Source organism: Mesoplodon bidens, assembly GCF_964165515.1.
Source record: "Mesoplodon bidens genome assembly, chromosome: 10".
NCBI lineage: Eukaryota > Metazoa > Chordata > Mammalia > Artiodactyla > Ziphiidae > Mesoplodon > Mesoplodon bidens.
Window position 1 is genome coordinate 97,714,360 of NC_138172.1, and position 14,426 is coordinate 97,728,785.

Genomic DNA, 14,426 nt, shown 5'->3' on the forward strand with positions numbered 1-14,426 from the left:
ACTTCCAGAGGCCTGGGGTGACATTCCAGCTCGGCTGTGGCTCCCCACATGACATCATGTCTTCCCTGCTCCTTTATAACCTGCCAAACCTAAGTAATTTCACAAGAAAAAGAACAAGTAATGATTGCCCTGCCTATTACAACCAATGGTTATTTTACTCTAATACAAGAGAAAATCGAAAAGTGTTAAATAAATGTGCTTGAGAGAGACAACTAAAACAGAACAATCTTTTTGGGGAAAAGTTAGGATAAACTCATTCATATAAATTATAAATGGCTGACAGTGGCATAGGTGTAGCTGCCTTCCTGGAGTCCTTGGCTTCTAAACGAAAATAAACTTGCCTAAAATACAGGCCATCTCACCCATAGAGTTTAATCTGTACATTAGTCTAATATGCACCGTTCTAATAATGGTTAATAACCATTATCTAAACTGACTGTCATGAAACTCCAATTATGGAATTTCAGGCATCAGAGTGCAGGAGACAGAATTTGGGGTCAGGAAAGCCATGCTGATAGCTCTAAAATCATGTCACATAGGTGCTCCCTAATTTACCTGACTCTAAAAGGGGAATTTCTATTTTAGGTTTCTCTGGGTAGATTTTAGTTCACTAGATGAGCTTGCAAGATAGTAATTTACGGAGTTAGTTTCTCCTTGTATGACACAGGGAGAGTTACTCTTCCTTGGGTGGTTCTCAGAAGTGGCAGCTGCATCAGGAGAGCCGGCCTGACCCTCTGTCTGCTTTGGAAGCTCTAATCCCTGCTGGAAGCAACGGTGCAGTGGAGGCAGAAGACCCAGATTCAAGTGTCAGCCTTTCACTTTCTCTGCAACTTTGGAGGAGTTACTTAGGCTCTCTGAACCTCAGGCAGCTTAGCTTTCAAACGGAGATACGATGTCTGTCCTACTTCACTCCCTCATGAGTGTAAGGATGAATCAGTTCTGTTCAGCCTGCATTCAGCGAGCACCTGCTCGGTGCAGCCCAGGGGCCACAGAGATGTGTAGACGTGGTTTCTGTACTTGAAGAGTTCACAGACTAGTGCAAGTAGCTGTTAGTCACTGCGGAAGGGCCTCGTCGGTCTTCAGGTGAGCATCGGCCACCGTCAGCAGGAACAACAGTTCGGCGTTTGAACAGCCAGGTTACATGGTTTGTCTTTTTTAGGGAGAACGTCTGCGTGGAGCTCATGCTCCACTACGAGTTTTAGCTCTGGCTTGTCCAGTGGTTCTCTTTTCACACTCTTCCATCTCTTGGTTCCAAATCACTGCTGTTGGTTGATTGCCTCCTGGTCTCCCAACGGCAACCTCTTTCAGGGCATAACGTCTTCTCTTTGACGCTATGGGGTATGTTTGGTAGACTCTAGTCAAAGGATAGCTTACCTTAACCTTGCTAACTTGTTATGTCCAGGCCAGATGGTTGCTTAGGCCAGAAAGCTACACTAAAATTACTGACACTCTTGCAACAAATGTGTTGAGTCCCTGCACTGTGTCAGATTGTGTTCTAGGCTCTGGAGCACAGCCTCTGCGTGTGCGAGGGAGCGGTGGGCGGGGCGCGGCAGCCTCCCTGAGGAGGTGATGTCTGAGCTGAGGCTGGGTGCTGAGAGCAAGCCAGGCGTACGGAGCTCTGGGGAGGCGCCGGCGCAGGAGGACCGGCGAGTGTGGAGGCCTTGGGGTGCTCGAGGACCGTGGGCAGGGCCGTGTGGCTAGGAGCTGGGACAGTGGACAGAGGGCCGCTTCAAGGCGAGGTGGGTTGGGGGCAGGTCACATCCGGCCTTGTCAGGAATTTGGCTGCTGTTCTAAGCGTAATGAAAAGCCCCCGGAGGATTTTAATGGGGGAGTGACAGGATCTCCCTTTTTAAATAGGTTATTCTGGCTGCTACATGGAAAATGGACTCAGAGTGAGTTGGGGGCAAGAATGGAAGCAGAGGGTCCGTTTAGGAGATGTCTGCAGGGCTACAGTCAGCAGGCGCCAGCAGCGTGGGTTCAGGTGGTGGACATGGGGAGTGGACCCTAATCCTATTTCAGAGCGACTTAGTCCACACCTCCCTAAGGTTAACCCTGTTTGCCAGCCTGCTTTCCTTCTCTTCAACACGTAGGTTGGGTGGTTTCTGCCAGCCAGCCCAGCTAGGGCGTCAGGAAGGGTCCAAGGTGAGCAGATAGAGCCTCCCGTAGCCTGGTTGCTGACTTCTGCTGTTTAGTTTGTCAGATAGTCCTGCAGAGGTGCCATGGGGATGGGCACAGCCTGGATAGAGCTGGCTAAAGCAGAATACAGCCTGTCCTTCCCCGCCTCTGTATCGTTACTACACAAAGTTGATACTAGAGCCCCTGACTGCAAAACTACAGCCTGACCATAGAGGTTTTTAATCTTTTTACAAAGTTAAGTAACTTTATTTTGAAAAAGGCACACAAAAACTTACATGCACTTCTAGGTACTTCTAGATCCCCTGTGGCCTTTCACGGGTTCCCCTTTGAGAACCAGCATGTAAAGCTGTGGGGTACCTGGGGGGTGACTTGATCTGTAATAGACCCCATCAGGAAAGGTCAGTCTCCTTTACTTTCACCAGATTCATTTACCCTGATAATCTGTACTTGTCATGATGTTAACCGAAAGGTGTTTTTGTTAGAAGGATAGAGAAGTCAATAAGGATAGTAGAGCAAAGACTTGCAAAGGTTCTAGAACATTCCCAATGTTCTTAGTAGTTCATCTCTTCTTACTGTTCAGTTCATGAACATCTGTCCCTCCCTGCTCTGTTTGTGTATTGTAACAGTTCTGTACCTTTACACAGTTCTGATAAAGCAACAGAAAATTGTAGGCGTTCACATATAATATCTCATGTAAATCAAAGCCAAAGGCCTTATATTATATTCTAGAATTTTAAGTTTCTTAGTAGTAGTGGGAAAGAATGGAGAAAACTTCTTCTGTAGAATTTTCCACAAAGTTCATTTTCTTATGATGTGTTGTAGAAAGAATACTAGACAAGGAATTAGAAGACCTGAATCCCATCATTGTTCTACCACCATCTAGCCATGTGATTGTGAGCAGATAATCCATTCATCATATAGTGGTTGAGCACTTTCTCCGTGCCAGTCACTGGGCAAGGAACTGTAGATGCGAAGATGAGCACAGAAGGAGGTGTGGACTTTGTGGAGCTCTTTGTTTCTTGAACATAATGGGGAAAACAGGCGTTAATCAGTCATGATCGCACAAATGTCTGGTTACCACATCGCATCAGTAAAATGAAGAAAGGGATTTAAGAACGTTTCTGAGCCCTGGTTTTCACATCTGTAAAATGATAATACATAATTCAAAAAATTACTGAGATGATCAAGCAACTATTTATATATAAGCCAATATAAAGTTTTAACATTTTAGTGTCATTTCCTCACATTTGTTTACATTTTACTTCTATATTTTATTTGTAGAACATATGATTAGATAAATTCTTCACATAAAGTATTTTGGTACTCAAAATGATAGCTAAATTAGAAGTAAATTATATTAACTAAGGATTGTAACCACTGATACCAGTTCAACAGCAAGAATTAGATCCTTTGATACCATGTGTTTGGGGACAGGCTCGAGTCAAACTCATTCTGGGAAGAACTCAATCTTGAATAGACGCCAATCAGAAACATGAATGGGAAATTCAGTTTTCATCCAAATTCTCACACTGACTTTTTTTTCTCCCCTTATTTCTTTGACAGCTTATTCTCTCCAGTTGGGAAGGAGGCTACAACTTACAGTGTCAGGATCTTACCAGTGCAGGGGAAGCCGATATCCGGGTGAGTCAACCATCTGTAACCGTTTCTCCTTCCAGATACAACGATGGAAGCTGGGGTTAGATAAGAAACGGTCTCCCATCCTAATAGAAATGCTTACTTGGGGGACAGACTGAATGAACCATGGTGCATCCATGCGATGGGTCCCTTTGCAAAGTGGAATGAGGATGACCACTGTCCTGTTACAGAATAATCTCCAGGATGTAGCTCAGGGGAAAAGCAACCCGCAGACCGTGCTTACAGTACAGTGCCTTGTGTGCAAGGAATGATAGGAATATGTGTATATTTGCTTATGTTTTTAAAAAGAAACAATGGCAGAATAAACCAAAAGCTAATAAAATGGTTTCCTTTTGGGGGAGGGAACAGGTCAGAGGGGATAGGGATGGAAGCTAGACTTCTTTGAATGTACCTTGTCTTATATTTCAGAACCAGTTGGTGTTTTTACATAATTATAAAACAAATTTTAAAAGATTACAAGGCAGCCTCCCCCCCCAGATATCTCGGAAATAAACTAAATTAATATACCCATATATTAAGTTGTTGACATAACCACCCAAAGAAGAATTATTTCAAGTGCCTTTAAAACAGTGTTTTGACTGCATATCCCAAGTGAGATGCATCTTAACAGCATTCAGTAACTTGGGGGGCTGCTATTATAATAAAAATATTGGTATTGCTTGTTGTGGGACTATTATAGGTACACTTAGGGTAAGCTATATAATCTATTATTATAACTAGTATTGGAAACATAGAAGAAAAGGAACTAAAACTCAGTAATTACAGATTCAAATTGGAAATAGCAGAATTGACTTTATTCTTTCTAAAAACAAATGTGTTTTTTCACTCTGTGTACAGGAAAGGCCTAGTTAGTCTCTTTGACACCCCAGCAATGATACCAAACTTGTGCTCTCTAAATGTAATCCACCAAAAGGGTTTAGGATTCTTAGAGAGTCGGCCGATTCCCGATTGGGGTGGGAAATGTGTATGAGAAGAATCCAGGACATCTTGTGACGGAGCAAGGAAGCTACCCAAGACCACTAGGGTCATGACAAGAAGACGTAGGAGCCACCTTGAAGGGACTCCCACGGCGAAAGGTGGGACAGTTTGAGTATCAAAAGGAATACTGACGTACTAAATTTATGAAAAACCGAGGTTAAAAGGATACTAAAGAAAAACCCTCATTGCTACCTTTTGAAGGTTGCTAGAACACCAAGAAGTTCTAGACGAAAAAATTAAAGGACGAGAATCAAACATTTATCTTGCCTTTCATATGTAAGTTTCCAAATAGCTAAAGAGGAAGAGCTCTTCTCTATAAAGAGAAAAATGCATAAGTATGAAGGGAATTTGAAAACCACCGTTTTGCAACTTCTAGTGAAGTCGTGGATCTAGACAGCGGTCACCTGTAAATGATGAAAGTAATGGGCCAAAGTTGAACGGAAACTTCATAATGATTAGATAAGGCTGTTAACACCCAAACTCACTGTTGATTTTAATATCAGAAGTTAGGTACCTCTTGATGTGATTCCATAGGAAGTACCCAGAACTACATCTGAAGTACGGTTGACCATTGACCTACGTGGGTTTGAATCACGCTGGTCCACTTATACGCAGACTTTTTTCAGTACTAAATACTACAGTACTGTACAGCCCGCAGACGCGGAGGAACGACGCTACAGACGGCTGACTGTAAGTTATACACAGATTTTCGATTTGCAGAGGGTCAGCGCCGTAACCCCTGTGTTGTTCAAGGGTCAACTGTATTCTTGCCCCAAACCTTAATTAAACCTGAATCCAGTTAAGTCTCTAACCCTTATTGCTGTTTACAGGAAATGGGGGGGGGGTGAGGGGGCGGGTAGAGAAACAGGTTAAACCACACGAGGAAGAAACAGTCATCCAAATCCATATTAGGAGTTCTGTACAACTGATGTAGTTTAAGAGAGAAAAGACATGAAACAAAACGGGAGCAGGGAAAGGGAACTGTTACTGATTACAAGAAACTTAAGAACCATGTCAAATAAATGCAAGCTGGACCCTGATCCTGGTTTAAACAAACCAATAAGACACTTTTGAGAAAATCAGGTGGATTTGAAGGTGGATGGACTATTAGAAGATATTAAAGATTCATTAATTTTATTGAATAAGATATTATATAAGATAGTGTCTCACCTAATGAAACTTAAAAGCTTTTGCACAGCAAAGGAAACTATAAATAAGAGGAAAAGACACCCCTCAGAATGGGAGAAAATATTTGCAAAGGAATCAGTGGACAAAGGATTAATCTTCAAAATATATAAACAGCTCATGCAGCTCAATATTAAAGAAACAACCCAATCCAAAAATGGGCAGAAGACCTAAACAGACATTTCTCCAAAGAAGATATACAGATGTCCAAGAAGCACATGAAAGGATGCTCAACATCACTAATTATTAGAGAAATGCAAATCAAAACTACAATGAGGTATCACCTCACACCAGTCAGAATGGCCATCATCAAAAAATCTACAAACAGTAAATGCTGGAGAGGGTGTGGCGAAAAGGGAACCCTCTTGCACTGTTGGTGGGAATGTAAATTGATACAGCCACTATGGAGAACAGTATGGAGGTTCCTTAAAAAACTAAAAATAGAACTACCATATGACCCAGCAATCCCACTACTGGGCATATACCCAGAGAAAACCATAATTCAAAAAGACACATGCGCCCCAATGTTCATTGTAGCACTATTTACAATAGCCAGCTCATGGAAGCAACCTAAATGCCCATTGACAGATGAATGGATAAAGAAGATGTGGCACATATATACAATGGAATATTACTCAGCCATAAAAAGGAACAAAATTGGGTCATTTGTAGAGACGTGGATGGACCTAGAGACTGTCATACAGAGTGAAGTAAGAAAAATATCGTATATTAATGCATATATGTGGAACTTAGAAAAATGGTACAGATGAACAGGTTTGCAGGGCAGAAATAGAGACACAGATGTAGAGAATGAATGTATGGACACCAGGGTCGGTGGGGAACGGGGTGGTGGTGGTGGTGGGATGAATTGGGAGACTGGGATTGACATGTATACACTGATATGTATAAAATAGAAAACTAATAAGAACCTGCTGTATAAAAAAATAATAAAAATTTTTTAAAAAGCGTCTCAGTGGTTATGTTCAAGTCTCCCCATCTATTAGAAGTTGTTATAGATAAACTGATACTTTGTATTTGCTTATGTTACATCCCCCCCAAAAAAAAGTGGTAGGAAACAGAATTGATTCCACAAATTGGAACCATACTGAAAATTTTGAAGTTCAGAGATAGATACCAGAGGGTTTGCATTCCTTACTCTTCCTGCATTTGTGAAGATTTGAAAATTTCCATAATAAAAACATGGGTTATTAATAAGAGGTGGTAGAAACCTTTTAATTAAAATTTTAAGATGAGCATTTTTAAACATCTTCAAAAGCTATAATACAAAAAGTAAGATGTATAGATTTCTCGACACCCATTTCATTTCTGTTATCACAGACGAGTACACTTTGGGATACCATACAGTTCTCTAAAAGCCACTATTGTATGTATGTATTTACTTATGGTTTAATATTTTTGAAGGTTAATGATTCCCTCAAACATTTAGGATGGTGCCAGCACACCTTATGATTGTCTTCATGGGAAGTAAATAGTAGAGCATTAAATTCTAATTTCGAAGCTCCTCTTACAGTGTCTCCTCTTCTGTAACCGTGAGTGCTGAGAGCCCGGTGCCTTTAATGAAAGCACCTCCCTGCGATGGGGACCGTGTGAGGGACCTGGGAGGGAAGCAAGCCCTCGCTGTGACCTGCTGGGGCTGGGGGTTGAAGCGTGGAGAAGCACCTGGAGTTTTCATCTTCTGAGGAAAAGACATGAAAGGGTTCATCCTAGACTGCTCTCGGGGAGCATGATGTTTAAGGGACAGAATATGAACAATAAAGGAGCAGAGAAGAATCAAAGTCAGTGGAACAACAGTAGTGACCTGCCAAGCCCTGAGCGGAGGTGAAGGAGACCGTCTCCGCCTCGGAGTGACTTCCGGCCTAGCGGGAAGGAGACTTGTTCCTGACTGTGGTTATTGATAATAGAGGTGTAAAGTAACTTGGGACCACAGGTGAAGAAGGGGGTGATTCCGCCTGAGACGGGAGGGTAAGGTCACGCTCCAGAGCAAGGTGGCACTTGAGAGGAGTGCTCATAGGATGACAGGCCCACGCCAGACGTGGGGTAGGGGAGGCGTGCTGGACGCGTGAGACCGAGGCGTATGGGGGCAGCAGGGCTCCAGGGAGAGGAAGCGACCTCCTGGACAGCACACAGGATGCCCGGGGGTGTGCCCGGAGGAGGACAGTGGACACAGCAGCCGCCCGGGCCCGTGGAGAGCCTGTATCAACCGAAGAGTCATAGGCTCGGTTGTGTAGGTACAGAGGAGCCCCTTGATCAGTTAATGTATCTTGGGAAGAGAATCCCTTCCAGCAGAGGGGCTGCATTGCTGGGAATAAGGAAAAGCTGGAGGCAGAGACGCCAGGTGAGCTGAAGCACGAACTGGGGGAACGCAGAGGCGGGCAGCCCTGGCGCGGCAGCACGCCTCACCTTGTCTTTTTCCCGTTTTACGTGTCGTACAGGTAGCCAGAGTGTTATGGTGGTACTACTTCTCCAAATTAATAGAGTTCCTGGACACGATCTTCTTTGTGTTGCGGAAGAAAACCAGTCAGATTACCTTTCTTCACGTGTACCATCACGCCTCTATGTTTAACATCTGGTGGTGCGTTTTGAACTGGATACCTTGTGGGCAAAGTAAGTGAAGTGGTCAGTTTTTCAGTTCTGGGTGATGGGTCTCCTATACTGAGCGTCGCACACCTTCAGGAGAGAGAACTGGGCCCGGCCCAGCCTGCTTGTCACACGGGGAACCACACCTTTGCCCGTGGCCGTTTCGTTTCTTGTCTTTTTTATTTATTTTTTTTTTGCGGTAGGCGGGCCTCTCACTGTTGTGGCCTCTCCCGTTGTGGAGCCTGTGCTCCGGACGCGCAGGCTCAGCGGCCATGGCTCACGGGCCCAGCCGCTCCGCGGCATGTGGGATCTTCCCAGACCAGGGCACGAACCCGCGTCCCCTGCATCAGCAGGCGGACTCTCAACCACTGCGCCAGTAGGGAAGCCCTGTTTCTTGTCTTTGATCCTGGCAAAATCTTTTGAGTATTACGATAAATTTTTAAAATGTTTCCTTTTCTGTGCACCAAATGTCCAATGGCTGGAAACCCACACCCCAGCTGGAGCAGTTTACTTCATTAACTGCAGCTGTAAAAAATACAGCACCTTCCCCAGTCACCACTTAGCTGTGGTACAGGTTGAGTCATGTCAACTTTGGGGGCTCGTTTTTCCATTCTGAAAAATTAAGGTCATGTCACTGTGACCCACCAGAACAGTGGCTTTCAATTTTTTTTCTTTTTACTGAGAGCTCAATAAGTAATATGTTTTATATCACAACCCAATGCTCTCATTCATATGTATACATTTTGTATGAAACAAATTTCATGAAACAGTATTTAGCCTGGCTCTGTGATGCACTTTATTTATTTATTTATTTATTTATTTCTCGCTGCATTGGGTCTTCATTGCTGCGCACAGGCTTTCTCTAGTTGTGGTGAGCGGAGGCTGCTCTTCATTGTGGTGTGTGTGCTTCTCATTGCGGTGGCTTCTCTCACAGAGCATGGGTTCTAGGCGCGCGGGCTTCAGTAGTTGTGGCTCTCGGGCTCTAGAGCACAGGCTCAGTAGTTGTGGCGCACAGGCTTCGTTGCTCCGCGGCATGTGGGATCTTCCCGGACCAGGGCTCAAACCCATGTCCCCTGCGTTGGCAGACGGATTCTTAACTACCGTGCCACCAGGGAAGGCCTGTGATGCACTTAAAGAAAAAAATTTATCTTTTTCAGAAAGCTAATGACAACTCTCACTATACTGATTTCACAATTGACTGATGTGTCGGTTATATGACCTGCAGTTTGAGAAACACTGAGCTCGAGAGAACAGTACTTTTCTATTTGATATTTATTGTCTTGTACCCAAGAATTTAAAAGTATTCTGTGAAAAATCAGAACAGGTAAAACTTAAAATAATTTTGTTCTAGGATTTAGAAGCTTGTGGAGATGGTATTTTTTTTCCTCACTTTTAAGACTTTATTAGTTTACAAATTACATATCGACCTATGCTAAATATTTAATTTTTTGCTTTATAACAAATTTAATCAGTTATACATATACATATGTTTCCATATCCCCTCCCTTTTGCGTCTCCCTCCCACCCTCCCTATCCCACCCCTCCAGGCGGTCACAAAGCACCGAGCTGATCTCCCTGTGCTATGTGGCTGCTTCCCACTAGCTATCTACCTTACGTTTGGTAGTGTATATATGTCCATGCCGCTCTTTCACTTTGTCACAGCTTACCCTTCCCCCTCCCCATATCCTCAAGTCCATTCTCTAGTAGGTCTGTGTCTTTATTCCTGTCTTACCCCTATGTTCTTCATGACATTTTTTTTCTTAAATTCCATATATATGTGTTAGCATACAGTATTTGTCTTTCTCTTTCTGACTTACTTCACTCTGTATGACAGACTCTAGGTCTATCCACCTCATTACAAATAGCTCAATTTCATTTCTTTTTATGGCTGAGTAATATTCCATTGTATATATGTGCCACATCATCTTTATCCATTCATCCGATGATGGACACTTAGGTTGTTTCCATCTCCGGGCTATTGTAAATAGGGCTGCTATGAACATTTTGGTACATGTCTCTTTTTGAATTATGGTTTTCTCAGGGTATATGCCCAGTAGTGGGATTGCTGGGTCATATGGTAGTTCTATTTGTAGTTTTTTAAGGAACCTCCATACCGTTCTCCATAGCGGCTGTACCAATTCACATTCCCACCAGCAGTGCAAGAGGGTTCCCTTTTTTCCACACCCTCTCCAGCATTTATTGTTTCTAGATTTTTTGATGATGGCCATTCTGACTGGTGTGAGATGATATCTCATTGTAGTTTTGATTTGCATTTCTCTAATGAGTAAAGATGTTGAGCATCCTTTCATGTGTTTGTTGGCAGTCTGTATATCTTCTGTGGAGAAATGTCTATTTAGGTCTTCTGCCCATTTTTGGATTGGGTTGTTTGTTTTTTTGTTATTGGGCTGCCTGAGCTGCTTATAAATTTTGGAGATTAATCCTTTGTCAGTTGCTTCATTTGCAAATATTTTCTCCCATTCTGAGGGTTGTCTTTTGGTCTTGTTTATGGTTTCCTTTGCTGTGCAAAAGCTTTTAAGTTTCATTAGGTCCCATGTGTTTATTTTTGTCTTTATTTCCATTTCTCTAGGAGGTGGGTCAAAAAGGATCTTGCTGTGATTTATGTCATAGAGTGTTCTGCCTATGTTTTCCTCTAAGAGTTTGATAGTGTCTGGCCTTACATTTAGGTCTTTAATCCATTTTGAGCTTATTTTTGTGTATGGTGTTAGGGAGTGATCTAATCTCATACTTTTACATGTCCCTATCCAGTTTTCCCAGCACCACTTATTGAAGAGACTGTCCTTTCTCCACTGTACATTCCTGCCTCCTTTATCAAAGATAAGGTGACCATATGTCCGTGGGTTTAACTCTGGGCTTTCTATCCTGTTCCATTGATCTATCTTTCTGTTTTTGTGCCAGTACCATACTGTCTTGATTACTGTAGCTTTGTAGTATAGTCTGAAGTCAGGGAGCCTGATTCCTCCAGCTCCATTTTTCGTTCTCAAGATTGCTTTGGCTATTCGGGGTCTTTTGTGTTTCCATACAAATTGTGAAATTTTTTGCTCTAGTTCTGTGAAAAATGCCAGTGGTAGTTTGATAGGGATTGCATTGAATCTGTAGATTGCTTTGGGTAGTAGAGTCATTTTCACAATGTTGATTCTTCCAATCCAAGAACATGGTATATCTCTCCATCTATTTGTATCATCTTTAATTTCTTTCATCAGTGTCTTATAATTTTCTGCATACAGGTCTTTTGTCTCCTTAGGTAGGTTTATTCCTAGATATTTTATTCTTTTTGTTGCAATGGTAAATGGGAGTGTTTCCTTGATTTCACTTTCAGATTTTTCATCCTTAGTGTATAGGAATGCCAGAGATTTCTGTGCATTAATTTTGTATCCTGCAACTTTACCAAATTCATTGATTAACTCTAGTAGTTTTCTGGTAGCATCTTTAGGATTCTCTATGTATAGTATCATGTCATCTGCAAACAGTGACAGCTTTACTTCTTCTTTTCCAATTTGGATTCCTTTTATTTCCTTTTCTTCTCTGATTGCTGTGGCTAAAACTTCCAAAACTAGGTTGAATAAGAGTGGTGAGAGTGGGCAACCTTGTCTTGTTCCTGATCTTAGTGGAAATGCTTTCAGTTTTTCACCCTTGAGGACGAGGCTGGCTGTGGGTTTGTCATATATGGCCTTTATTATGTTGAGGAAAGTTCCCTCTATGCCTACTTTCTGCAGGGTTTTTATCATAAATGGGTGTTGAATTTTGTCGAAAGCTTTCTCTGCATCTATTGAGATGATCATATGGTTTTTCTCCTTCAATTTGTTAATATGGTGTATCACGTTGATTGATTTGCGTATATTGAAGAATCCTTGCATTCCTGGAATAAACCCCACTTGATCATGGTGTATGATCCTTTTAATGTGCTGTTGGATTCTGTTTGCTAGTATTTTGTTGAGGATTTTTGCATCTATGTTCATCAGTGATATTGGCCTGTAGTTTTCTTTCTTTGTGACATCCTTGTCTGGTTTTGGTATCAAGGTGATGGTGGCCTCGTAGAATGAGTTTGGGAGTGTTCCTCCCTCTGCTATATTTTGGAAGAGTTTCAGAAGGATAGGTGTTAGCTCTTCTCTAAATGCTTGATAGAATTCGCCTGTGAAGCCATCTGGTCCTGGGCTTTTGTTTGTTGGAAGATTTTTTATCACAGTTTCAATTTCAGTGCTTGTGATTGGTCTGTTCATATTTTCTATTTCTTCCTGATTCAGTCTTGGCAGGTTGTGCATTTCTAAGAATTTGTCCATTTCTTCCAGGTTGTCCATTTTATTGGCATAGAGTTGCTTATAGTAATCTCTCATGATCTTTTGTATTTCCGCAGTGTCAGTTGTTACTTCTCCTTTTTCATTTCTAATTCTATTGATTTGAGTCTTCTCCCTTTTTTTCTTGATGAGTCTGGCTAATGGTTTATCAATTTTGTTTATCTTCTCAAAGAACCAGCTTTTAGTTTTATTGATCTTTGCTATCGTTTCCTTCATTTCTTTTTCATTTATTTCTGATCTCATTTTTATGATTTCTTTCCTTCTGCTAACTTTGGGATGTTTTTGTTCTTCTTTCTCTAATTGCTTTAGGTGCAAGGTTAGGTTGTTTATTCGAGATGTTTCCTGTTTCTTAAGGTGGGATTGTATTGCTATAAACTTCCCTCTTAGAACTGCTTTTGCTGCATCCCATAGGTTTTGGGTCGTCGTGTCTCCATTGTCATTTGTTTCTAGGTATTTTTTAATTTCCTCTTTGATTTCTTCAGTGATCACTTCGTTATTAAGTAGTGTATTGTTTAGCCTCCATGTGTTTGTATTTTTTACAGCTCTTTTCCTGTAATTGATATCTAGTCTCATAGCATTGTGGTCGGAAAAGATACTTGATACAATTTCAATTTTCTTAAATTTACCAAGGCTTGACTTGTGACCCAAGAATGATCTATCCTGGAGAATGTTCCATGAGCACTTGAGAAAAATGTGTATTCTGTTGTTTTTGGATGGAATGTCCTATAAATATCAATTAAGTCCATCTTGTTTAATGTATCATTTAAAGCTTGTGTTTCCTTATTTATTTTCATTTTGGATGATCTGTCCATTGGTGAAAGTGGGGTGTTAAAGTCCCCTACTATGAGTGTGTTACTGTCGATTTCCCCTTTTATGGCTGTTAGTATTTGCCTTATGTATTGAGGTGCTCCTATGTTTGGTGCATAAATATTTACAATTGTTATATCTTCTTCTTGGATCGATCCCTTGATCATTATGTAGTGTCCTTCTTTGTCTCTTCTAGTAGTCTTTATTTTAAAGTCTATTTTGTCTGATATGAGAATTGCTACTCCAGCTTTCTTTTGGTTTTCCATTTGCATGGAATATCTTTTTCCATCCCCTTACTTTCAGTCTGTATGTGTCTCTAGGTCTGAAGTGGGTCTCTTGTAGACAGCATATATATGGGTCTTGTTTTTGTATCCATTCAGCCAATCTGTATCTTTTGGTGGGAGCATTTAGTCCATTTACATTTAAGGTAATTATCAATATGTATGTTCCTGTTCCCATTTTCTTGTTTTGGGTTCGTTATTGTAGGTCTTTTACTTCTGTTGTGTTTCTTGCCTAGAGAAGTTCCTTTAGCATTTGTTGTAAAGCTGGTTTGGTGGTGCTGAACTCTCTCAGCTTTTGCTTGTCTGTAAACGTTTTCATTTCTCCATCAAATCTGAATGAGATCCTTGCTGGGTAGAGTAATCTTGGTTGCAGGTTCTTCTCCTTCATCACTTTAATTATGTCCTGCCACTCCCTTCTGGCTTGTAGAGTTTCTGCTGAGAGATCAGCTGTTATCCTGATGGGGATTCCCTT

General features: G+C 41.7%; 1 protein-coding gene across 1 annotated transcript in view; it reads left to right on the forward strand.

Annotated features, from left to right (window-relative positions):
• The window catches only part of ELOVL2 (ELOVL fatty acid elongase 2), a 64,195-nt gene that overhangs the window by 43,293 nt on the left and 6,476 nt on the right, over positions 1 to 14,426 (forward strand). The window contains exons 4-5 of the mRNA XM_081245742.1: positions 3,700 to 3,777; positions 8,409 to 8,580. Of these exons, the coding sequence (XP_081101868.1) occupies positions 3,700 to 3,777; positions 8,409 to 8,580 (250 nt within the window). The remainder of the gene's footprint in view (positions 1 to 3,699; positions 3,778 to 8,408; positions 8,581 to 14,426) is intronic.